The sequence below is a fragment of the Scardinius erythrophthalmus genome, assembly GCF_964197995.2.
Source record: "Scardinius erythrophthalmus genome assembly, chromosome: 5".
NCBI classification, from domain to species: domain Eukaryota; kingdom Metazoa; phylum Chordata; class Actinopteri; order Cypriniformes; family Leuciscidae; genus Scardinius; species Scardinius erythrophthalmus.
Window position 1 is genome coordinate 50,259,598 of NC_138225.1, and position 27,623 is coordinate 50,287,220.

General features: G+C 35.3%; 1 protein-coding gene across 9 annotated transcripts in view; it reads right to left on the minus strand.

The window, feature by feature from the left end:
* Positions 1 to 11,389: 11,389 nt before the first annotated feature.
* The window catches only part of zbtb20 (zinc finger and BTB domain containing 20), a 71,681-nt gene continuing 55,447 nt past the window's right edge, over positions 11,390 to 27,623 (minus strand). For 7 of the 9 annotated variants that reach the window (XM_081364944.1, XM_081364946.1, XM_081364949.1 and 4 more), the window contains one exon: positions 11,396 to 25,551. In XM_081364944.1, coding sequence (XP_081221070.1) covers positions 25,007 to 25,551 — 545 coding nt within the window. In that variant the 3' untranslated portion in view covers positions 11,396 to 25,006. Of the gene's footprint in view, positions 25,552 to 27,623 lie in introns of all 9 variants that reach the window. The other 2 variants (XM_081364950.1, XM_081364951.1) reach the window with 2 other exon arrangements.

Below are 27,623 nucleotides of genomic sequence, written 5' to 3' on the forward strand. Positions count from 1 at the left end.
TGTGACCTTATGTAGCCCCGCCCCTTTTCAACGTTGCGCTCGTTGTCTTTTGACTTCCGGTTTTATTTTCACATGCGATCTTGCTTATTTATGAATGAACGGCTCGTTTTAAAATCTTCCCGGTCTACTGACATTTGTTAAGACATCTGGTTTAAACATTACAATCCTCATGATAACTTTCGTTAACATTATATTAAGTAAATCCACTTAAAAAGCTAATTACTCCTGGACAGCAATTGCATAGAAATAAACAGAGCGACCGCAAAAACGGAAGTTCAAAGACAATATTCTAAAGATGGCGGCGCCCTCGTTTCTCTGGCGCACATCTATGTAATATAAATTATATACGAATATATACATACAAATATTTCTTAAATATAAACATGCATATGTGTGTATTTATATATACAAAATAATTATACACAGTACACACACACATATATTATGTAAACACAAACTTTATTTTGGATGCGATTAATGGTTGGCCAGCACTGTTTCCGTGTGTTCCACTTGAAGTGTTCCTGCACAGACCATAGACAGTAAAAGAAATGGACACAGCGACCCCATTGGATTCAACAGAGAAAAGTGAAGTCCATTAGAAGCACTCACTTCCTGATGGCTGAGCGTACTGCGCAGACTCAAACTGAGCTTGATGACGTAGATGTGACGTGAGCAACCCGTCTGTCTTCTAGTAGCTGTGCCAAGAGAAATCTGAATCATTCCCTTCCGAATCTTGCAGAGACGGAGAGTGTGAGTAGGAGGTGTCCATGAGATAGGAGCAGGAGAAACTTTTGCTAGGTATTCTGATTAATTATTTTGTCATTTTGCCTCCACGTCTCCCCGATTGCCTGCAAGCTTCTCCTCCTGTCCATACGGTAATCTCTCTACTGTGCGACAGAGAGTCGCGTGTTTATGACGCAATCGTTAGCCTATTTTTTACAAAAACTGCTTCTACGGGGCCATAACGTAAGATACAAGGTAATGGAGCCTTTTATACATTGTCGTGTTTCTTTAGAAATAAATAATGGACAAATGGAGTCTTTAAACGCCTCAGATGTAAAGTTATTCGCTGTCAAAATGACGCCAAAATGAATGGGAGTCAATGGCATGCTAACAGCAGGTGAGGGTCTGCTAATCAATGGCGGCGCCCGGGGAAGCTTCAGTTTCCGGCTGAATGATTACCCCCCTGGCACAGACTGATCGGTGTTTGACATCAGAGTACAGCGAGAGAGATTCAAGTCGAACACACCTCTTGATTAGCTGGTCCTGATGTGTATTAATTAATGGATATAACTCTCCATAGCTGTGTTCGAAATCACCCCCGATACCCTCATTCATTATTCTCTATTACACTATATTAGTCCACTTGAAGGAGCGAATGCAGACGAGTGAGCGAATTCAGACACTGAGTGCACCGCCTTTGTAAAGTTTGTGCTTGCTGTTTAAAGGGATACTTCACCTCTGGGAAGATGAATGTGTATTTAAAATAGGTCATTTAAGTAGAAGAAATGTGAAGAAATTTTTGAATTTGGAGCTTTCTAGACTGAGAAAAGCCAGAAAATGTATTTTTGGCTTATGTGGATGAAAGACAACAACTCCCAGAATGCACTTGCTTCGCTGTCTTAGGAGGCCACGCCTACCGGTAAGAGTGCGCAGTTTAAAACAACAAAGCTAGCCTACGTGACGAGTTTGCGAGGGATTTAGAAATCGTCCAAAATGTCCGGGATTTGGCTTTTGCGTTCTACAGTCGCCATTCATCATGTTTACTGTGGCGAGCAGGACGAGGCTGACGGCCACGGGAGAACAGCGCGAGGCCGGTGGCGTCATTACTGAGACGCGCATCTCTCACGGAGGAGCGGGAATTTTTCTTAGCAATGGTAAAGCGCACATCAACCGATCACTTGTTTAGCGTTCATGTAAACACTACATTTAAATTCACCGATCGGAATGAATTCAGTTAGATTGAAAGGTGTGCATGTAAACAATGAATGGCGACCGCAGAAAGCAAAAGCTGAATCCCGGACTTTTTGAACGATCTCACCCGCCGGACAAGTCAGGGAAAAGGAGGATGGTTACTTACTCAGCTTTCTCCTACTATTCAGCTTTCTCCACAGAACAAGAGCCTGCTAGCTTAGCTTCCAAAGAAAGAGGGCTGACACTGTGTACATTCTGAGTGAGATCCCACCCTCTATGGGCGGGCTGAAAACATGCGGAACAACGCCATCTACTGGCTGTAGTCTTTAGCCTCTGGCCAGAAAATCCTCCGATGACGCAAAATGACGATTTTTGCGTCATCGGAGGATTTTTTCCAGACAAAAAATACATAAATCTCTTGTCTCAGGGGGATATGAGGGTGGAAAGCACGGTAATTCGAAAATACTACAGGTTTTCTACTAATACAAAGCTTAATGCTAAATCCTGAAGTAACCCTTTAATAATCATTCGAAACTTTGCAACTGGCTGCTCCAGTAGTAATGAAAAGATTTATCTTGAACTCTGTCATGGAAACTATGTATAAACTTTAATTAAACAATTTAATAATCAATTAAAAAGGAATAATGTTACGCTGTAGCCACATTGGATCAGCGGTTTGGAATATGAATGGATGGTTGATTCTTCTGGCGAGACGTGGGAATTCATTCAGCGCGACCCTCACAGTGCATTATGGGTATTCTCTAGCCGTTGAGTTAACATCGGTTGAACACTCGTTATTGCGGTGCATTATGGGATTGACCGAGTGCACTCGATAGCGTCCACTATGGTTTCAGACCATAGACTGTAAAAAAATATGGACGACGCCCCTTCGCTCTCTTCCATTGGTGAGAACTGAAGCCGCCAGAGTCCCGATATGGCGCTGACATATTGGAACTTGAGTCTGCGCAGTAGCGATTTCGGGACCAGACCTGCGCAGTAGTGAGCAGGAAGTAAAGCCGCGAGATCAACGCTCCGCCCTCACTCTCGCAGAATGCACTCAGGGAGAGTGGATTCTGCAGACTTTTTAAAAAATTGATTGCAGTACGACAAGAGGCTTGTTAAAATAAAGCAAATACAATCACCTCAGTCCTCCGAAGATCCCGAAAAAAATGTCCGTTGGTGCTTCAGTGACTACTTCGCTCGGAGAACCTGTCAATCACAGCTGTCAATCATGACGTTACACCACCGCATCACGTAACTAACTAAAAACCAACTTATTTTGGAAACAGATACTAGAACTTACATCAGCGTGATAAAAACGACAGCAAATGAAAGAAACCACCTTTGGAAAAAAGATATTTGAAGTGTAATTTAATTGTTTAGTTGGTCTCGCGTCCCGTTGAATAACATGGGGAGGCGGGGCTTATGACCAATACTAGGACCAGTCACCGGGGGGCGATCGAGACGTTTTGGCTTCACTTTTCAGGGCTTGTGCGGCACGCTTGTTTTAGACGCACAACAAATGGCTGTTCCCTCAAATAGTGCCCTATTTAAGGGTATAGGGGGCGATTTCGGACACATGCCTATGTAAATAAATAGTCCTGACTTATAGAGCGCTGCAGGGATGACATATTTTTGTAGGCCAAAACCCGGAAACGAGTGTGTAATGTATATTTATTTGTGTGTGTGTGTGTGTGTGTGTGTGTGGAAGAGAGAGAGAGAATGTGTGTGTGTGTGTGCGAGAGAGAGAGAGAGTGAGTGAGTGTGTGTGTGTGTGTGTGTGTGTGTGTGTGTGTGTGTGTGTGTGTGTGTGTGTGTGTGTGTGTGTGTGTGTGTGTGTGTGTGTGTGTGTGTGTGTGCGAGAAAGAGTGTGTGTGTGTATGCGAGAGCGTGTATGGCAAGCCGTTTTAACTTTTATTCATTTCCGGGATATGAATTGTTGATATCAAGAATTACATTTTTTGATATCAAAAATGTAATTGTTGATATCAACAATTTAATTTTTGATATCAACAATTGAATTCTTGATATCAACAATTTAATTCTTGATATCAAAAATGTAATTCTTGATATCAACAATTGAATTCTTGATATCTGTAATTATATTTTCACTAGTGAAATCTCACCATAGGCTGCCATTCAAAATCAATTGTTGATATCAAGAATTGATTTCTTACTAGTAGAAATATAATTGTTGATATCAATAATTACATTGTTACTAGTAAAAATGTGAATTACTGATATCAATAATTCAATTGTCACTAGTTGAAATATCTATTATTGATATCAACAATTGAATTGCTACTAGTAAAAAATTTAATTTTTGATATCTGAAAATGTATTTCTGATATCAATATTATTTCAGATATCTAAAATGGCTTTCTTACTAGTAACAATCACATTCTTGATATCAGAAATTAACATTGTCACTAGTGAAAATGGAATTATTGATATAAAAAATGAACATTGTTACTAGTAGCAATTCAATTGTTGATATCAAGAATTTAATTGTTGATATCAAGAATTGAATTCTTGATATCAACAATTAAATTCTTGATATCAACAATTCAATTCTTGATATCAACAATTCAATTCTTGATATCAACAATTGATTTTGAATGGCAGCCTATGGTGACATTTCACTAGTGAAAATATAATTCTTGATATCAACAATTACATTTTTGATATCAAGAATTAAATTGTTGATATCAACAATTACATTTTTGATATCAAGAATTATATTGTTGATATCAAGAATTGAATTGTTGATATCAAGAATTAAATTGTTGATATCAACAATTTAATTGTTGATATCAAGAATTGAATTGTTGATATCAAGAATTAAATTCTTGATATCAACAATATAATTCTTGATATCAAAAATGTAATTGTTGATATCAACAATTTAATTCTTGATATCAAAAATGTAATTGTTGATATCAAGAATTATATTTTCACTAGTGAAATGTCACCATAGGCTGCCATTCAAAATCAATTGTTGATATCAAGAATTGAATTGTTGATATCAAGAATTGAATTGTTGATATCAAGAATTGAATTGTTGATATCAAGAATTGAATTGTTGATATCAACAATTCAATTCTTGATATCAACAATTCAATTCTTGATATCAAGAATTACATTGTTACTAGTAAAAATGCAAATTCCTGATATCAAGAACTCAATTGTCACTAGTTGAAAGGTCTATTCTTGATATCAACAATTGAATTGCTACTAGTAACAATGTTAATTTTTGATATCTGAAAATGTATTTCTGATATCAATATAATTTCAGATCTCTAAAATGGCTTTCTTACTAGTAACAATCACATTCATGATATCAGAAATTAACATTGTCACTAGTGAAAATGGAATTATTGATATCAAAAATGAACATTGTTACTAGTAGCAATTCAATTGTTGATATCAAGAATAGACATTTCAACTAGTGACAATTGAATTCTTGATATCAAAAATAAAGGTTTTTACTAGTAAGAATTGTATTTCTGATATGTGAAACTGGAATTTTAACTAGTAAGAAATCAATTCTTGATATCAACAATTGATTTTGAATGGCAGCCTATGGTGACATTTCACTAGTGAAAATACAATTACAGATATCAACAATTATAGTTTTTACTAGTTGAAATTCAATTGTTGATATCAAGAATTATCATTTTAACTAGTGAAAATGTAAATTCTGATATCAAGAATTAGCATTGTTACTAGTGGAAATGTAATTCCTGATATCAAAAATTGCCATTGTTACTAGTAGAAATCTAATTCCTGATATCAATAACTATCATTTTAACTAGCGATAATGTAGTTGTTGATATCAAGAATTCAAATCCTGCGAATGATTAAAAGTCAAAACGGCTTGCCTATTGCCATTCCCAGGATATAAATAGTTAATATCAAGAATTATAGTTTTTACTAGTTCAAATTTAATTGTTAATATCAAGAATAATAGTTTTTACTAGTTAAAAGTCAATTGTTGATATCAAGAATGAACATTTTTACTAGTTGAAATGTAATTCCTGATATCAAAAATTGCCATTGTTACTAGTAGAAACATTATTCCTGATATCAAGAATTATCATTTGAACTAGTGAAAATTGAATTGTTGATATCAAGGATTCATATCCTGAAAATGAATAAAAGTTAAATCGGCTTGCCATAAAAAACCTTTATTTTTGATATCAAGAATTCAATTGTCACTAGTTGAAATGTCTATTCTTGATATCAACAATTGAATTGCTACTAGTAACAATGTTCATTTTTGATATCAATAATTCCATTTTCACTAGTGACAATGTTAATTTCTGATATCATGAATGTGATTGTTACTAGTAAGAAAGCCATTTTAGATATCTGAAATAATATTGATATCAGAAATACATTTTCAGATATCAAAAATTAACATTGTTACTAGTAGCAATTAAATTGTTGATATCAAGAATAGACATTTCAACTAGTGACAATTGAATTATTGATATCAGTAATTGCCATTTTTACTAGTAACAATGTAATTCTTGATATCAACAATTATATTTCTACTAGTAAGAAATCAGTTCTTGATATCAACAATTGATTTTGAATGGCAGCCTATGGTGACATTTCACTAGTGAAAATACAATTGTTGATATCAAGAATTCAATTGTTGATATCAAGAATTATATTTTTGATATCAAGAATTAAATTGTTGATATCAAGAATTGAATTGTTGATATCAACAATTGAATTCTTGATATCAACAATTACATTTTTGATATCAAAAAATGTAATTGTTGATATCAAAAATGTAATTCTTGATATCAACAATTCATATCCCGGAAATGAATAAAAGTTAAAACGGCTTGCCATAGACAACTGAATTCTTGATATCAAAAATAAAGGTTTTTACTAGTAAGAATTGTATTTCTGATATGTGTATTCAGAATTTTAACTAGTAAGAAATACATTTTTGATATCTGTAATAGTTTAGTCGCCCTTTTAACATTTAAAACACATGTAGGATATGAATTGTTGATATCAACAATTAAATTCTTGATATCAACAATTAAATTCTTGATATCAACAATTCAATTCTTGATATCAACAATTCAATTCTTGATATCAAAAATGTAATTGTTGATATCAAAAATGTAATTGTTGATATCAACAATTTAATTGTTGATATCAACAATTGTATTTTCACTAGTGAAATGTCACCATAGGCTGCCATTCAAAATCAATTGTTGATATCAAGAATTGATTTCTTACTAGTAGAAATATAATTGTTGATATCAAGAATTACATTGTTACTAGTAAAAATGGCAATTACTGATATCAATAATTCAATTGTCACTAGTTGAAATGTCTATTCTTGATATCAACAATTGAATTGCTACTAGTAACAATGTTCATTTTTGATATCTGAAAATGTATTTCTGATATCAATATAATTTCAGATATCTAAAATGGCTTTCTTACTAGTAACAATCACATTCATGATATCAGAAATTAACATTGTCACTAGTGAAAATGGAATTCTTGATATCAAAAAGGAACATTGTTACTAGTAGCAATTAAATTGTTGATATCAAGAATAGACATTTCAACTAGTGACAATTGAATTCTTGATATCAAAAATAAAGGTTTTTACTAGTAAGAATTGTATTTCTGATATGTGAAACTGGAATTTTAACTAGTAAGAAATCAATTCTTGATATCAACAATTGATTTTGAATGGCAGCCTATGGTGACATTTCACTAGTGAAAATACAATTACAGATATCAACAATTATAGTTTTTACTAGTTGAAATTCAATTGTTGATATCAAGAATTATCATTTTAACTAGTGAAAATGTAAATGCTGATATCAAGAATTAGCATTGTTACTAGTGGAAATGTAATTCCTGATATCAAAAATAGCCATTGTTACTAGTAGAAATCTAATTCCTGATATCAATAACTATCATTTTAACTAGTGAAAATTTAGTTGTTGATATCAAGAATTCATATCCTGCGAATGATTAAAAGTCAAAACGGCTTGCCTATTGCCATTCCCAGGATATAAATAGTTAATATCAAGAATTATAGTTTTTACTAGTTGAAATTCAATTGTTAATATCAAGAATTATAGTTTTTACTAGTTAAAATTAAATTGTTGACATCAAGAATGAACATTTTTACTAGTTGAAATGTAATTCCTGATATCAAAAATTGCCATTGTTACTAGTAGAAACATTATTCCTGATATCAAGAATTATAATTTTAACTAGTGAAAATTGAATTGTTGATATCAAGGATTCATATCCTGGAAATGAATAAAAGTTAAAACGGCTTGCCATAATAGTGTGTGTGTGTGTGAGAGAGAGAGAGAGAGAGTAGAAATGCCTTCCGTTTGCACTGAAAAGTTCACGCACATCCACATATGAAATCACTCGCATATATACACAACTAAAGCATGCATCCACGTTTTATTTTGTACATGCGCGAGTGTTTTATGGATGTGTATGCGCGCATCAAGTTTGTGTATGTGCGAGTGTTTATAGGTGTATATGCATAGAAGTTTATATGTATATGCGAGTATTTATAGGTGTATGTGTGCGTCAAGTTTATATGTATATGCAAGTTATTCCCAGTGTGTGCATTCATGACTAACATAATATGTATTGGTATGGATTTCATATTAGTGTGCACGTGTATTTCATATATGTATTTTGAACATCCAAACATGTATATGCGTGTAATTTATAGGTGAATATGCACGTGTGTTATGTATGTATTGATAAGCGAAGTTTGATTTAAATCCTACGTGGCGCCTCATAGAGAGAGAGTGTGTGTGTGTGTGTGTGTGTGTGTGTGTGTGTGTGTGTGTGTGTGAGAGAGAGATAAACACTCTTGCTGCGGCAAATGATCAGCTTGAATCAGCCCTGAAGTTTTCAAGTTTTTTTTTTTAAATCACAGAATAGAGCTGATCAGTTATCTTGTAAATTAGTTGCACGCTCTAACAGTGATAAATATATTTAAAGGGATAGTTCACAGAAAAAAAATTCATTTTATCATCAGTTACTTTTTTTTAGTTCAGCAGAATAAAGTCATGCAGATCTGGAATGACATGAGAGTGAATAAATGATGACAGAATTGTCATTTTTGTTTGAACTATCCCTTCCATAAATCACATGCGTTAGTGCAAACTTTGACAAACTATTCAGAACCTGATTTCACCAACATGCTCCTGCATCGACATCTTTGTCCCTGGAACAACATTCAAATCAACCAATCAGAGTTGAGGAACAAGTTTACAGTTTATGTCAAGTTTAGGCTTATCACCAGCTATTCACCGTCATTTCCCTCAGGATTTCAGGGGTAACTTATGGGTAGAGTTAGGTTTATGGGTAGAGTTAGTTAGGTTTATGGGTAGAGTTAGGTTTATGGGTAGGGTTAGGTTTATGGGTAGGGTTAGGTTTATGGTTTATTTTTGGACTGGAATGTTGTTCCAGGATCAGCAAAATATGTTTACCCAGGAACGTGTGTCCTAAATCCATTTGAATGAAAGGTTACAGCTGTCACATTAGGCAACACATTTACATTACCCAACCAAGATGACATAAAATCCAACATTCCTGAAATATCCACCGTAGTGGATCTGTCTTTTTGACTACAAGCCCACAACAATATTCAAAGGCCCCTTGACCTTTTTCAGTTATTTATGATTTACTGGATAAGGAGTTATTTTATGAAATGTTTTCCAGGTCTACAAATCACACTTGTAAAATGAAACAAATAAATGTTTTGAGGGGGTGATCTTGGTTTTTTAAGTTGTTTTAGCTTATTTTAATGCTTGTTTTGTCTTCTTTTTAATCCTTTGAAGTCATCTTGAGGCCCCGGCCCCCGGTTGAGAGAACCACTGATCTATAGTGTTCAGTGTGTACAAATAAAGGCATGATGGTTTCTGAGTAGGCCCGTTCACACCAAGCACGATAACTATAAAGATAAAGACAAAGATAACTATATGTGCGTCCACACCAACAAAACGATAACGGTCTTTTTATTCTAAGCACGCGCGCGCGCCCCATTTTAAATGCGCGAGACCTTTAAATTAGAATGGATTCTGATTGACTGTCAGTGTTTTATCGTTTGACAGCTGAAAAAAATCGTTCTGAAAGTGATCCCAACGATATCGTTCCTCATATCTTTATCGTTATAGTTGTGGTGTGAACTCTGTTATTCTTTAATATGGAGAACGATTTTTAGAATTATATCTTTATCGTTATCTTTATAGTTATCGTCCTTGGTGTGAACGGGCCTTAATCGACTGTATGGTCAATATTGTAAATGGGACTGTAAGACTTGTAGAATCTTCTTGCCCTGCAGTCACGTATACAGTAATGCCATTTTCTCTTTACTACTAAAAACTTACTGCCTTTCTTGACAAGATGTTCTTAAAGGGACAGTTCGGCCAAAAATGAAAAGTCTTTCGTATTTACTCGCCCTCATGTCATTCCAAACCTGTAAGACTTTCGTTCATCTTCAGAACACAAATGAATAACTTTCTGATGAAATCTTTGAGCTTTCTGTCCCTCCATTGACAGCTACGCAACTACCACTTTGACGCTTCAGAAAGTTCACAAAGAGATCATAAAACTAATCCATACGAATTGAGCGGTTTAGTCCAAATTTTCTTACGAGACTCGATCGCTTTATATGATGAACATATTTAATTTAGGCTTTCATTCACATATAAACATTGATCAGCGAACAATGAGAATGAACCTCATTGGTTCTTGCTGAAGCTCAAACGTGATGCGTAACACGAGAATGAACCTCATTGGTTCTCGCACATCAAGCGAACATGCTTGAACTTCTGTTTACCACTGATGTGTGAGTTGATGAATATTTAAATTTGAATAAAAGCCTAAATTCAATCTGTTCATCATATAAAGCGATCGAGTCTCTTCAGAATATTTGGACTAAACCGCTCAATATGGATTAGTTTCACGATCTCTTTATGAAGTTTTTGAAGCGTCAAAGTGGTAGTTGCGTAGCTGTCAATGGAGGGACAGAAAGCTCTCAGATTTCATCAAAAAGATCTTCATTTGTGTTCTGCTGATGAACGAAAGTCTTACGGGTTTGGAATGACATGAGAAAATGTTCATTTTAGGGTGAACTATCCCTTTAATATATAACTGAACTGACCGGTTTCATGTTCTGCATGTCTTCCTTCTTCCGATGAACTTTCTGATGGCACTCTTGACTGATTATTCTCCATCGCAGGCTATTCTGCTTATTTTCTCTATTATTTTCTGCAAAAAGATTATGTAGATGATGAAATACACAAATGAAATCTCACTTAAGATTATTACTTATAGTTGTTTTTTCTTTGGCTGATATATGGACATTGATATTTGCACAAAATCCTCCAGGGGATCTATTTATGTTTCTATAATACAGCCACAGGTCCAGAAATAAAAACACAAATCATCCCATCCTTTAATGTACAGGAAAGTACTATTTTTTTTATTCCTTCATATTCAAACTTCACAAACAGAGTGAACTTACAATACCTCAGAGAGTGAAAATTACAAAAAAGGTGCTGGTAACATTTACAAAAAAATCATCCTTACTTTGCAACAATCAGTTATTCTTCCACTCTTTTTTTTTTAGTCTTTTGCATTAAGGCTTAATACTTCTGTATAAAGTATATGCAAGTCTTCACAGTTTTTCGAAAAAAGTCACAATATTATGTAACATAATGAAGCTTTTACGGCTATTTTCTGTTTAATAACAAATACACATCACTGGTAAATATACGTGAAAATACAGGGCTTACTGTAAAATGGCAAGTAATGATACTGTTTGCTGAAATATTTTTTTTTTCTAAACACATTTGTAAGAAAGGTTACATGAGATACCACTGAAATAACTGAAGCGGAAGGAAAAGAAAAAAAAAAAAGGAATAATAAACATACAAACAAGGGAGATCGCCTCCAAACTTTGGCACATCCCTTTAAATATTTTCACAAAATATATAAGGTTTATTTTTTCTTTCAAATCATATGCATGGAAGTATAGCAAAACCGGCATAAAGTGAAATCATGCTGTGTAGTAAGGTGCTAAATTAGAGATATTACAAAGCCTGTCCGTTCCAGACAGGTAAGAATAAGGTGCATTTGTAAGACTGAAAAGCATGTAGGCCTTTTTTAGGTTTCAATAAACAAAAGAAAAATAAATTACAAATGCAACACAAACCAATAATAACATGACCAATAGTCTCGAGGCGACCTCATGAACTCATGCACTCCCACTGATTCAGAGAAATGTGTGACAGGCTTTTCCACAGACATGTTAAATATCGCATGGTATGTTTGTATGCGCGTTTGGTGCTTCTTTTAAACATGGAACATCGAGACGCGATGACGTGATCGAAAACGAAACAGAGCTTTTATTCCAGGGATTTGCTAAGCTGCACTAGTTTAGAAGTCAAAAGACACAAGCTCCCTCCCTAGAACCGACCCTCATGCATACTGCTAAAGTGACGCGACAAGCTTGCTCAAAACAACCAACATCACAAAAGCAATTTGGTTTTAGTGCAAACACAACTGGCTGGCTTCAGCTTCTTAAAAACAAGCTCACCGAGAAGATTACATGAAGGCACATACTTATGCTTCCTCTAACACGCATCATATTGAGACGAACTCAGCAACACCACAAAGCAGTTTTAACAGGAAAGCCACTATTTCCAGAAACCATCACTATATATTCACGATTGCTAGACGTCATTATCCATCGAAACCAGCTTCAATCACACGTTCTCCCTTTACGGATAATATGAAGATTTAGGTCGATTTTGCGTGTGCCGTCAGAAAAGAACCGTTCCTGTTCGTAGGTTGAACCCGGACCATGCCTTTTGATCTACGAGAAAATGAAGTCCCAGAAACATGGCAGTACGGACAAATGCTTTAGAAACAACTCATTTAGGAACGAGAAGCAGTAAGTATATATGTTTGCGCTCGATTTAAGGCCTCGCAGATCTCTCCAGGCCTGTATGAATATTCAACGCTATCTCACGACCAACTCGTACGAATTCGTACGAGCGATAAAAAGGTGGCTAATTCGTACGAATTTGTACGATTTGTCTAAACCAACGCGATGGGTAGTTTAGGTTTATGAATTCATACGAATTGGACAATTCGTAAAATATGTACAATTTAGCAAAAACGAGTGAGGTCGTACGAATTTGCCACCTCGTAGAATTCGTACAAATTGCCGTGAGATCAGGCTGGAATATTCCCCTGTAAATATTTCATTAGTGTTGGAACACACACACACACACACACACACACACACACACACAAACACACACGTCTTCATGTTTCTGGGACAGTCTGCCTTCTCCACTTCTTCTTTTCCTTGTAAAAAAAAAAAGGTGAAAACGATCACAAGAGGAATCAGGAAGCATTTCATTTTATTTAATGTACCTACAACTTGGACATGTTATACGGGTTTTCTTTAACTTTACAGCCTCAGCATCATCATCATCATCACACATCTTCACTGTTGTATCTCTATAAACAAATAATGCAAAACACACCTTTTTTCCTTTAACAAAACAGCATAATTTAAGAGCACAGAAAGCTTTTTGTCGTTTTACACGGTTGGTTCACGTTTATGTTCGGTGTTCTATTGCTATTTATCGAAGAAGACCAAGAATAACTTTAGTGCAAAATTCTTTTCTGGTTTGAGAAGTGGTATTTGGGTTTAAGTCAATGCGGATTGCTACAGGGATCAACTGTGGTTTACTGTATGTTTAGTGGTTTCTCTCAGTGGTTTGCCTTTTGATATCGTCTCATGCGATTGCTTTCTTTAACATTCTTACATTTTCTTGGAATTTTGTGGGGAGGGGAAAGGAAATAGATCTCTATGGTATTAGGGGGATTATAAAAAATGGGGTCAAATTCATTAGAGAGACAGTTGAGTGTAGACAACCCTGTGTATCTGAACAAACTGAGTGTGTTTGGCTGGAACAATCCTGTGCACCGTGCTGCGTTGTGTTCGTGAAAGCCCTATTCAAATCAAATCAAATCAGAATTTGACTTGGCTCGACTGACGTCGCACAAATAATGTCTCACAAATTTAAAAACAAAGTTATTCTAGTCCAGTGTTTGACATATAAAAATAAAATAAAATGGCCTTGTACGCACACACACACACACACACACACACGCACACACACACACACGCACACGCACGCAAACCTTATTCTATATCTCTAAACAGCAGGTATCATAAAGCAAACTAATTTCTCATACAATAATAATAGTAATTGGACAAACACAAATGAAAAGGACAACCGCAGATTTTAATTTTAAGGTTGTTTGAATACTGTAAAATGTTTAATACCTTTACTACAACAGCTCCACATTTTGCTCAGTTTGAATGTTTCAATATAAACTTGTGAGAAAAAAAAAGATCATGAAGTTTGTGAAAATAAATTATGTGCTAGTGCAAGAATAAAACAAGGCTTAAGATATGGCTTCAAACTGTGAAAAATACCAAATCTTTTTGAAAACGTTGATTTTTAAATCAGCTAGGATCTAACGTAGTCACCTAAACAGCACAAAACAGCACAAATCTAAATATGGCAGTAGATATAAGCTAGTGAAGTATCCCATGTCATGATACTACATTGTCTATTTGTCAAGGGGTAATATCCTACTATGATATGAGCGTTTCCATCCAAATATTCACATTACACCTTCTTTTACATCGATTACATGATATCACAATATGTTACAAAGAAAAATGGGAATTTGGTCCTTGAAGATAAAACGGCGGTACTAATGTCTCATGTGTTTCCATAATATATTATTCATTGGATTTCATATCTAATTTAAGGTTGAAAAAAATTCACTGCTGGAAATTTCGCTATAGAGCTGTTTTATAAAGGCCAATTTTTTGGTAAATTAACCTCTTAAACAAACGTATGTGCAAACACAACAAATCAAACGCTTGGTCCATGCTGACAAATAACGAGTGAATCTTAACATCCATTGCACGAAGCGGAGCAGCTGAAATAAGGAAGAAAGAAAAACAGGATGAAAATCAATTTATCTCGCGTCAGTGCAATTGCTTTCATGTTAGATGTTTGTTTCATGTTGCTGAAGCTAAAGATATTAGGAAATAATTCACTTTGACATATCAAAAATTGGGTAAAACTATTTAAAGGAGTCTCCATGGAATCAAAAAAGGGTATTTTTCTGCCCATCAACAGTGTTATCAGAGCACACAATGAATATGATGCACATATTTCACAAGCATGACCAAATTTCTGGATTTTTTTCTCAGTTTCTGTTGTTGAAATTGACATATAATTCTTTGGTGTTAACAGAAACCTATCAGACCTGCATGGTCTATATTGTGGATATACAATATCCTTTTTTCAGACTTAATAGCCAAAAATTGCTAATTTAATGAATTGCGTTCAAATTCGACTTTACGAGCTTTGGATATTTAATTTGTTTGCTTTGTGTTGCTCAAGCAATAGCACATTTGGTACAATAAGAATGGTTAAAAACAAAGGTTAAAACATTCAAATAAAAGAATAAAGAAAACAAACAAACAAGTGAACTATGCCAAAATTATTATATCATGCAAAAGATTCCAAAAGCCTTTTTCAAATAAAATATTTTCTCATTGACATGATGTATTTGAAAAAAAAAAAAAAAATGAACAAAAAGGAGAGAGAAAATGAGTGGCCCCAAACATACACCTTCAAATGAGCAGTTGTATTGCAGCATTTCCATATTAATGTCCGAAAAACGTTCAAATTTCACTGATAACAGAATAACGTCAGGGCTTTAATCGCATTTTTTGTGGTTGTTATGTTTTATATTTCTTAAGCTAACCAGTACATTAAATGAAGGTGAAAATCGCACTTTAGACATTTTAGAGGAGTGTTTAAGGGTGTTATGACGGTTCCTCAGTTCTACATTAAACTCAGATCAAGATTACAGAGAAGAATGGTATTAGAAGGATCAGATATAAGTGCTTATCAAATGAGTAGTGTCTAAAGTCCAAGCAAGCATCCACTGTGGGTCAGTCGAAATTCATTTGGAAACAGACTAAATCAAATGGGCACCGAATCCAAACATTCAACATACATGCAAGTTAATAATATTTGCTTTTCTACCGGACTGAAATCCGTGTGAAAAAACTGGGTGAAGAAGATTCCATGAAATGGGTCATTATTATTACAGAGCTAAGTATATTATCTATCTGTTTGCTACACTAAACTATATGCACTAGTTGTGTATCAAAAAGGCATCTACCAAAGGAATACATGTAAATATGCCTACATTTGCTGTTTCCCATTACGGTACTTGTATAGAGATTATGTGTAAATCATAGTTGAAAGTGTAGCTGAAAGTAGTTTCTACCAAAAACATAAAAGCGCTTATTTAGTATGACTAATTACTGAATGTCAGGAACGATCTGCCTAAATCTCAATAAATCAACATGTTGTGTCGTGACACTGTTTTACTGCTCTATTCCGTACGAGTATAGAGTTTTAATTGGACTGCGTGTTTCTTAGTCCATTTTATTCCTCTTAACATTTTAAGCGTGTATGTCTTTAAGAAATGTGTGGTTGAGGGATCACATGATAGGAAGCAGGAACTGCACTTGTGTAAAGAGAAACAAACAGGGGCACACTAGATACCAATCACTTTTCTGGAGTGTGGAGTTCGCGCTTGCGGACACACCTTTCCAGACACCACTTCAAGCTTTTGAATTATCACTGCTTTCGGACTGTATGTACACTGGTGGACGCTCACATTGGGACGCTTCAACACACAAGGATTTTTATGGACTGTTTTATGGTATGGTGCGATGGACTCTATGCTTTTAACAGCCTGAGTTTTCCTGGTTTTATAGTGTTGTTTTAAAGTCTCTTGTGAAGATTGTGGATACACCGTTCTTAACCTCAGTTTTGTCTCATTCTTTTAACACCCAATTCCTCACACAGTAAAATCTGACCCCATTTTAAAATTTGTAATCTCAACCTAATTGGCTGAACGTTACAGTGTCACATTCTCCTCTGTTTCTGTCCACCCACAAAGCTGTATCACCTTCCACAAACAGTCTGTAGGAATTAATAGAGAAGTCAAATTGTATCAATGTTTCAGAAAACTAATGCTGCCCAAAATGGCACTTGTTAAAGGAGTAAACAAAATCCCCATCCCAGGTCACCAGTAACAGCAGTGTTGTCAGACTTTAAAGGTACACTAAGTAATTTTTTTTGTTTTCTTCAAAATACATCATAATTTTTTCTTCCAAAATGTGTTTTGTGTTACTCTGATTCACTATGGTGAACATATTATAAGAGTTTATATATTTTAGACCCGTCGGGATGGTTTTCATGGGAAATTGCGTACATGCGTCATTCGCCCGTGAGTGTCTCGTCGTATCCGTAAATAGAGAACGCGTGTCTGGTGTGTGAGTGGCAAAGGTTAGTTTCACAACGAGCGAGAAAGTGTGACATGGAGTCGCTAAATCTCCAACCTTCGGAGAATCACGTGTGTTACAAAATAACACCGAACAGAGGAGAGTCTGCTGGCAAACAGAGCTCGTAATAAAACAAGAATCAACATAAATGACGAGAACTGAGGGGTTTGAAATGTTGTGAAAGCGATGCGGAGATTGCGTTTGTATTACTCAACAGGTGAGTAAGGTATTTTATTGAACAGATAAATTGCCATATGTGTCTCTCTAATAGAGTTGATTGTAAAGCATCATCTATTGTGAAGGATCATTTCATTATGGTTGTTGTAGCGCTGACATGGAATTTATTCTCAATGAAGTAGCGTGTCTATTAATGTGTAAAGCTAGGGTAACGTATTCTAGTCAGCTTGAGATCCTTTCTATCTAAACTGGTTAAATCTCTTAAGCCTATAGTGAATGTTTTATGAGCAGTAGGATAACTATATTCATCTGCAGTCACGCAGAGCCGAAGCACAACCAAAACAATGTTCTTCTGCAAAATGCATGCATTTTTGTTTTTAACCGCTAGAGGGCCAACAGTCACATGGTGTACCTTTAATAATGCCAATTCAATTCCTCCATCCAAAATTCTAAATTTTAATTAAGGTGGAACACTTTTCATTTAGGGAAGTAGAATTAAAATTGGTTCTCCAAATCATTATTGAGAATACATTAAATTTTTTGGTTTACAAAAACATATGAGAAACATTAGAAACCTTTTATTTAATACATTAACGACAGTATAAATGAACGTCAATAATCACAAATTTGACGTCAATATTTCTTGTCATGAAATTATCTGAAAACATTTTTTGTGGGCATATGGGGGAAGTTTAGAAATGCGTAAAAATTTATTCTTGACTTTGGTCCAACATCAGATTATATTCCACCTGTAATAATTGATATAAAATGTATTAGTTTTAGGAAATCTTCATTACGACCGCAGGCATTGTAGTTGCAGAACAAACTCTGTTACATCGACCGATTAGTTGATTAATAATTTGATTAAAAATGCTAGTATTATACAAACACCTAATGTTACTGATGAACTGAGGTCATAAATCAACCTTTGATTCCTTTCCATGACAGACTGATTCCTTTCCATGTATACAGCGGTTGTGGAAGATAGAGAAAGCACAAAACACGTAGCGCACAGTTAAGAAAAGCCCAGCACAAGCACCAGCATCTGTCCGGCCCTCACTACATTCCTTGCAGGCCCTTAAATACAATCCACTGAGTGGCCTTGCTGAAAACTGTGGGTGGCATTCAAACTACCCCGAATCCAAATCCCAACTAGGCTCACAATAGGAGATGAAATCCCAGGTTTCAGAGGCCAAGAAAACATGCAAATGACATGAGCACACTTGCGTTTTCCAGTAAAAAGTGGGAGTCGTGCATGTCACGTGTTACAGTTGTGTAGTCAGCATTAATACTAAAAGTACGCCTTGTGTGATTAGCTAAGAAACTGCAGTATCTGTATCTGAAATTTCATATATATATATATATACACACACACATATATATATATGATTTATCTAAAGATATTTTATGTTTGCTTGCTTCTGTTAAAATCTGTATTGTACTTTGTCCTGTAAATATATGTATAATTTTCTATTGTTTCTGAAAAACAAACAAACGAACGAACAAACTCTGTCATCATAAATAGAGTAAATGCTTTGTCTTTGGATTTGAGCCTATGATACAAGCAGAAGAATATCATATAATCAATAGTGAATACCATTCAGAGCTGTAACGCGGAAAGAGAAGTGTTAGAAAAGTGTGTTATCACAAGCATGCTTACATATTCAACCTCTGGCAAAAGAAATCAAAAATAAAAATAAATTTGGTATTGAACGTATGATATGGTTGTCTACCGACTACAAAGATTAAAACGGTTCTCATTTACTCTGTTATATTCTTCAAAAAACAGTTCGCTTTGACTGCGTCTCTATACTCTAGTTTCAGTTTACAGACTAGTCTGTAAAATCTGGCAAAATCACAGAACAACAATGACCTCTTTTCACATAAACCATTGCAATATTGATTACGGTGTACACAATATTATGTTGATTATGTAGAACAACAACTGCTCAAAAGCATATAGCATTAACATCTTCGAAAGGAAAGATGTCATCTCAAGCAAATTCAGCATCTAAGAGAAGAGAGGAAGAAGAGGAAATAGAAAGGAAGAACGATCTTCTTTTTTTTTCTTTTTTTTTTACGTTGTTGTTTGCTTGTTTCGTTCACATACATAAATGTCTAATAAACTGCATATCGAAAACGCAGACTTTTTCAACAGGGCATTTAAAATACGCGACGTGTAATCCTAAACTTAGAAAGGCAGGTTTGGATAGAAAAATGAATTTCAGTTAACTTTAACAGGGGAACTTTGGACACAATATAACACTGTATATTGTAGTAAAAAATAAGCTTCATTTTGGTGATTTCAGGGGTTAAAACACAATAAAACTCCCTTACTTATTAGTGGTCCTTGAATGTTACAAGTCAAAGTCTTTTTGTGACATTTCAGATCTATTTTGTGATTATTATTGCTGGTAATCCTCATACTTGCCTCATAGAGGGATCTGTCTGAAAATTGATAAATATGGGTGTGTGTGAGTGTGTTTCATTTTAGGCAGTGAATATTGTTTTGTTTTTACTGTATTATTATTACAGAATAAAAATAACAGTATTATTGTGAGCTTTATTAAGCTTGGAGCTGTAAAAAGAGGCACTTCATCATTTTTTTTTTTCTTCTACAAAGGAGAGGCATTGTAAAAATCCACATGTACAGTGTTAGGTGTTGTTTTGGTTACAGTACTATCTGTTGTAGATGCTGATGAACACATGGATACTCTTGTTTTGAATTATTTTGACCATCGTGTAGTAGAGAATATCACGTCTTTGTGTGTTAGAAGAAGGAAAAACTGCGAGATGAAAGATAGATTATTGAATCTGACCGTTAAAAAAATGGAGATGGGAAAAAAATGGGCTGAATTTGACCGACTGAAGCATTAGATCGTCAAATCCACTTAGTATTATTACAGGATGCACAATATATTTTGCATGTTACGGAAAAACTCTGAGCGTACAATAAAACCGGTCGTTCGGCCGTTCCGACTAATATTCACTCTGTCAAGCGAGCAAAACATCTTCTGCTCCTACATAAATATTGGTGATGTTTTCCAAGGTCTTTTCTGTGCCCACAAGCCTATACTCTAGGAATAGATATTATTTATAAATTAAGATTTTTTTTTATTTTTTTTTAAATGTACCTTTGTTAAAAAGCAAGGAGAAAAGAAGACTTACTGTAATAGCAAAGAGAACGCTGTATCTATACTGTACACTGAAGAAAATTCATATGTATTGTAAAATTACCATTTTAAGCAGAAACAAAAATAAAAGCTAACTCTACATTTATGAACTGTAAATATATACTGTAAGTAATGTAAAAAGTCTATCTGAACTAGCCATAGAAGTGATCGTCATAGTGCTTTTTAGAGCCCACGAGAACGGTGTCCAGTCTAGATGCAATGGATCGACGACCATGACGTTTAAGCATCTGAATTGTGTCGGAATATTTTCGTGCGGATTATTACACTTTCACAAACTACACAATTTCGGCTAAACAAAGTCTCTGTGAGATAAAACTATTTTTTTTCGTTGTCGTCGTCGTAGTTGTTGCTTTTCGCTTTTTACATATGAACAAACACGGAGTAACAGTAATATCGGACATTAAAGCCTCATGGCACTCCAACACAAGCGAGATGAGACGGCTTTAATATATGAAGCCTGATACGAGGACCGGCGACTGTTGCCTCCATGCATGGTTATGAGCCTATACCACCACGATGAGAAGAGAAATCAGCCATTTGCATGTAGCTATACGACGTATACGTCCTTCATAACCATCACTAGACAATCGTCCAATACTGTATTGCAAGGTTGCTTTTCTGTCCCCTTCCGTTCTCTGCCCTTTCCACGTGTAAAATAAGCGCAAGAAATTGCAACAGCACCTTCACAAGCAATATTGCATTTGGTTGCTTGATTCAAACATGATTAAGGCTATCCTTAAAGACACAGCTGATGGCCAATGTAAATCCCCTCCCACCCGACAGATGCTATTTGAACAATATAGCTTATCATTTGGAAGTGATATTGATTTATCTGCTCTCTAGTAGCACTCATTAGGTGTTTCAATGGTGGAAATGTTCATGTTTAGGTTGGTATGCTCTGGTGTGTTCGAAATTCATATGGACTGTTGCTATGGGCGACATCAACAATTGAGAACCGAGAAAACTACAAATGGAGGAGACAGGGCTCACCGCCCAAAATCTCCTTGATTATCCAACGAAAGGCCAAATGCAACCAACAGAACATGTCTCTAGTTTGGCTACTCATCACGGCGCGGCAAGCTTCGCACAAAACCCTCCACAAACACGCACGCTAGTCTAAGGCAACACCTCAGACCGATACAGGACAGCCCGCGGCCAAGCTTTGCAGCATAAAAAGCGGTGTTTGGTCTCACAGCACGATACAGAATATTCAACAGGCGTGTTGTCGTTCACCGGGACGGCGCTGGGTCAGGCCAGGTCATATCATTCAGAATAAAGCAAGGGCCTTAACAGCATCACCACCTTCCTCCTCGTGTTATTTATTGTAGGGAATATAGTAATGATTGTTCTTGAGAAAGTTACCAAATGCACTCCTAAGTGTGTAAAACTACATGTTGTCACTGTTGCCGTACCTGTACTGCATATTGCAAAGGAAGCCCTACAGTTCAGGCGTCACAAATTGTACAGCACACACATAGAGACATACCAGAGGATTATACACACACACACACACACACACACACACACAAACATGTTGCACACACATGCTCATACAAACACATACATAAATGTGCTTGATCCCTAGACAGCACTAAAAGCTTTGCACAACGACCCTCTCGTAGAAACTTACTTGTTCTAAAAGACATTTATCATATATTTAGGCACACACTACAATTTTTTTTAAAATGTGGTTTTGTGGTTTTATGGATTTTTTTTTTAATGTTTGTTTTTGTTTTTTTTAGTTTGGTATGAATGAGAAGAAAACCGAGCATTTGCTTCAATGAATTAACTGCATCGGGATGTGGGAAGGGATGGAAGTGGTGTAAGCAATACATCATTAGGATCTGACCAGGGATAAGCTCACAATGCTTTAAATATAAATAAAGAAGAAGAAGAAGAAGAAGAAGAAGAAGAAAAAAACCTTGCATAAACAGCACAAAGTAAATACAATAGCAAGTGATGATAACAAAGCCATGAAAAATTTAATCATCTAATAAAAATAAAAAAAAGCTACTCAAACACAAGTGAACTATAGAACCAAATATTTGATAATAAAAAAAAGAAAAAAAAAAAAAGATTATCTCTAAAAACTAGAACATCTCTGGTAACAGTAGTGCACTTATTGGTTTAAGCAGTGCAACATATATGCAAGAAAACAATGCAGTCCTCTTATCAAGCTTTTAAGAAAAGATATTTCCTTTATAAACAATGAAAAAAAAGAGAAAAAAAATCATAGAATTTAATTTCTTAAGTAAAACAATTCAATGTTTAAGCACAGGATTTTGAAGTAAATGTGCAAAGTAGCACTGTATTTCAAACCTACAACTTACGCGACCAAATTCCAAAATGGAAAAAAGTCGAAATAAACTGATTGATACATTTTGTCATCATTTTAACGACACTTCAAAGGTGTATCTACTCAGATAAGTGAGCAAAATTGCCTGATTGCAGTTGCACGGCAAATGAGTCTTTTATATCCATAAAATACGTGTATAACAAAGCCAAATATGAACACAGAGCTTCCGAGTGACGTAACACCAAAAATACAACCTTCCGAACTCACTTCCGAAATACACACACAATGTCTAGATATCGGTAAAACTGGGAATGTTTCTTATTGTTTGGAGAGCTGTGGTATATTAAAGAACAATGACCGTGTTTATTTTATTGTGGTTCAGTAGATGTTTCTGTTTTGTCTTTTTCTGTTGCCTATATCCTTCCCCTTCTCTCTTGCATTTCCAATCAGGCAAAAAACAAGGACGGCTGTTTGAGCCACTAGGTGGGGCTTAAGGAACAGGAGTAGTGCATTTTAGTCACCCCACCGGCCCAAACAACTGAGTCACAGTAGTCGCCGCTAACAGGAAATACATCATTTTTACGCATTTTAGGAGGTTATTTCTGTCCAGTTCACTTTTGATCTAATCTAGCCCACGGCTCCAAATAGCTTAACGTTTCCCATGTTCACTGAGAACTACTAATAATTAGAGAAGTATCCACATAACGTTGGATTCTACAGCTGATAACAGTCTCAAAGTGAGCATGTGAGGAGCAGCAATTAACTTGGATTCTGGGCCTGTTTGCATACTTAAATCTGCCTCTTTTTTTTTTCACTTCAAAAAAAAAACCAGAACCATGGAGCAAATGAAACACTTTATATCACATTTCGTTTTGAAGCGGAAGAGGTCAACTAACAGTCGTCTTCTTTGTGGCAGTGTATGCGAAACGAATTGGAAATTGTTAACGGCATTCAAAGTTTTTGCTCGAATACTGTCATCGATAAACTTTTTTTTGTTTCTTTGTTTTGTAAACTTGACCTGAACCATTAAAAAAGTGTGGCGGGAGAAAAGAAAAATATGTCATAATCGTAATAATCATTCATTCATCCATCAAGCCACTCGAAAATTCCCATTTTAGTACAGTTTGTAAAACTGGCTTGTACCTTGACAACATCAACATCATAATCCCTCAATGCCATAATAATAAATAAAAACCCAGTGTCAAATTGAACAACTCTCCTGTTCTTATCGCATGTAAAAAGGCAAACATGTGACCATCAATATTTTAGAATGAATCTAGAGCCAAATGTTTTTTTTTTTTTTTCAATGTTTTTTTTTTTTTTTAATAATCTATACCACAGTAAGCTTGGACGCTTATAGTGTCCAATACGGTCTACATGGGAAAAGATCTACAAGTTTAAAAAATTCACTGCAATGTTTATTTTTGTGCACACGCACGCTCACATGCACAAATACACATACGTACAAAATACCTCTACCATATATAAGTGTGTATAAGTAGTTTGTGCGTGTGAGTGCATGCATGGGTATGTGTATTTGTGTTTGCGTATGCCAGAGTGTGTGCGAGCATGTGAATTTTTTTTTCTTGTGTGTTCTTTCGCAGGCCTTTCGGTAGTGTTCAACACATAAATCAGTATTTAAGGAAAGCATACATTTAGAGGCCAGTAGTATGGATCCAGCCAGTGGATCATTATCCAACTACACAGCCTTAAGGCCACCATCTTTTTTTTATTCTTTAAGAATAGCAAGGACAAAAAAAAAAAAAAAAAAAGAAAGAAAAGAAATTAAACGCTTCTTTTTTTTCTAGAAAACTTAATGTGCCAGTGTCTATACTCATTACTCTTCATGCCCCAATATAAGAAAAAAAAAAAAAAAAAATCTAGTGCCGTTTTCTTTATCATTTAATTCTTTTTCATGTTTACGTAAGTTTGTACTTATCCGTCGGAGACATGCTTGCGCATGTGGTCATTGAAGTGCTCGATTTGGTCAAACTTGACAGGGCACACGGAGCACATGTAGGTGGTCCCCTCCTGGCAGCTTGCTTCCGCAGCCACGCCCACTCCGGTGCTCACGACTCCGCCCCCGGCTCCGCCCCCTCCCACCGGCATGGCCAGGGCCACCACTCCCGCTCCCGGCTCGGGAACGGCAATCGGGACTGGGATGGACACGGGGCCTCCGACGCTTCCTGCGGCACTGACCCCGGAGACCCCGGAGACCCCGGTCCCGGTGCTGTGCAGGGCCATGTGGCGCTCCAGCAGGGTCTTGTGGGAGAACTTCTTCTTGCAGATGTAGCACTCGTAGGACTTCTCTCCGCGGTGCAAGCGCATGTGGACGTTGAGGGAGCTCTTCTGGGTGAAGCGTTTGTTGCAGATGCTGCACTGGTACGCTCGGACTCCTGTGTGTGTAACCATGTGTTTGATGAGATAATCCTTCAGCGAGAACGAACGCCAGCAGATGCTGCACTGGTGCGGCTTTTCACCTGCGAGAGAGCACAGAGCACAGACTCATTAGAAAGAACCATACACTAAAGCACGCTCGCAGAAACCGTTATCATATCCCTCGTGAAAAGTAAATATGCAAAAATGTATTTTAAATTTGATAAGTACACTGTGCACATAAATACCTTGCAATTGTACAAAATTGATACACCAGTACTTAAAGTCTGCTAAACTCATTTTGTACCCGGAAATGGTGCTGAGGTCCAACTAAATATATATACGTATTATATTTGATTGTGCTAAAATGGAACTGTTGCAAGTATACTTTAGGTACACTTTAAATATCTTGCATTTAAAGACTGATATTATACAGAGATCATACTATTCTTACTAATTTTAGGCTCAATATTAAGACATGTGCATTGTGCAATAAAGAAGCACTCCAAATAAAGTTTTGTTATAAGATTTACATCAGTAAGTCTCAAGCGATATGTCAGTAAATATGGTAATGGATTTGTAGTATACTTATTATGAAATAAATGTATTTTAAATACATTTCGGTGAAGGTTTTTTTTTTTTTCACTAGGGATCACACATTTCATTTTACTATTTTGAAAATGTTATCACAGATCCAGGTTCTTCTTCTTTTTGTCACTGTACGGTGAAAAGTTACTGTATTTTGCATGCAGGTAATATCAATGAAGACATGTATTGAGTATGAAATAGATGCTTGCTTAGCAATATGCACTGTGTGTAATATTCATGAAAGCTCTGAAATTACACACATACAGTACATGTACCTCTTATTTGTTAAGAACAAACATGTCTGCATTTAGATTTTTAATAACACCTCTCAAACTCTTTGTGAACCTGTTCACACAAAATTTGACATGAAATTCTCTGTGTATATATTCTAAATGGCAAAATAAATAACAGTTTAATTGTTGATAAAGAAAGTACAAATTTAAAATATGATTGTTCCTGTCATTCTTGCTTTTTAAAACATCTGTAACTTTTGCTGATAAGTTGAACTTCGCATGCAGGTTACTAATATTGCTAAATTTATTAATCTTAATTATGGAATTAATTAGTGCTGTGGTTGCTTAGCAACAGTAATGTACAATTTTGAAATCTGAAAGCCCAGCACAGCCAACATGTTTAAGCTACATTAAAATTTCATTTTCATCCTCAACATTTTTTGCACCAGTGATGTCTACGGAACTAATCTAAAGTTGCATAAAGCGTTTAGGTAACACTTAACTTAAAACCTTTATTAATTATCCCTTGTAATGCACCTTATAATACATTATAATACTTATCTATTCATTGAACACACCTTTAGAAAGTTAAATGCATTAAAACACAAGACAAACCAAAGAACCAATTTCAGATGTAACAAGGAATCTGCAAAATATTACAATGCATTTTTAACTTTGGTTACAATTATTTAGGAAAAGATTATTATTATGAAAACCTTTATAATGCTTTATACATGAAGGCTTTAAGTAAAGTGTTACGGTCTAGGTGCGGTGTTACCTCATGTAATTTGCCCTACCAAAAAAAAATATATATTAAAATGAATATTGATTTGATGATGGTATTGATGATGAAAATCTGAAAACATGTTTATCATAGAAGAGTATTTAAGTCATTGTGTATGACCTGCATTTTAATAGTATAATTTAATTAATAGACCCTGACTCAAAATGTTTTAATTTAAATTAGATTGAACTGGAAAAAGTGGAAGTTTGGATGTTTTTCATGGTCATTATTACCATCAGAAATCACATTAAGTTTGTTGGGCAGTAATTTCTACATGGTATTTCAATGAAGATTGAAAATTTGAGAAATACTGTTATTATTAGCATTAATAGCCTAATTAATTAGAAATAACTGCAACTTTGGTCTGCTGGAACAAACTGGCGTATAGATCTGTGCCATAAGTTTACAGAACATACATTAATATTATAAAACAAGAAAAGTGATTTTGAAAAATATGGTAGAAAAAATAAAGAACTATGGCAGAACAGTGCGATAAAAGTAAATGTATATTGCTGTTCCTTTCTGAAATGAAAAACCACTTTCAGTAAATGATGGTGTCAATTACAGTAAC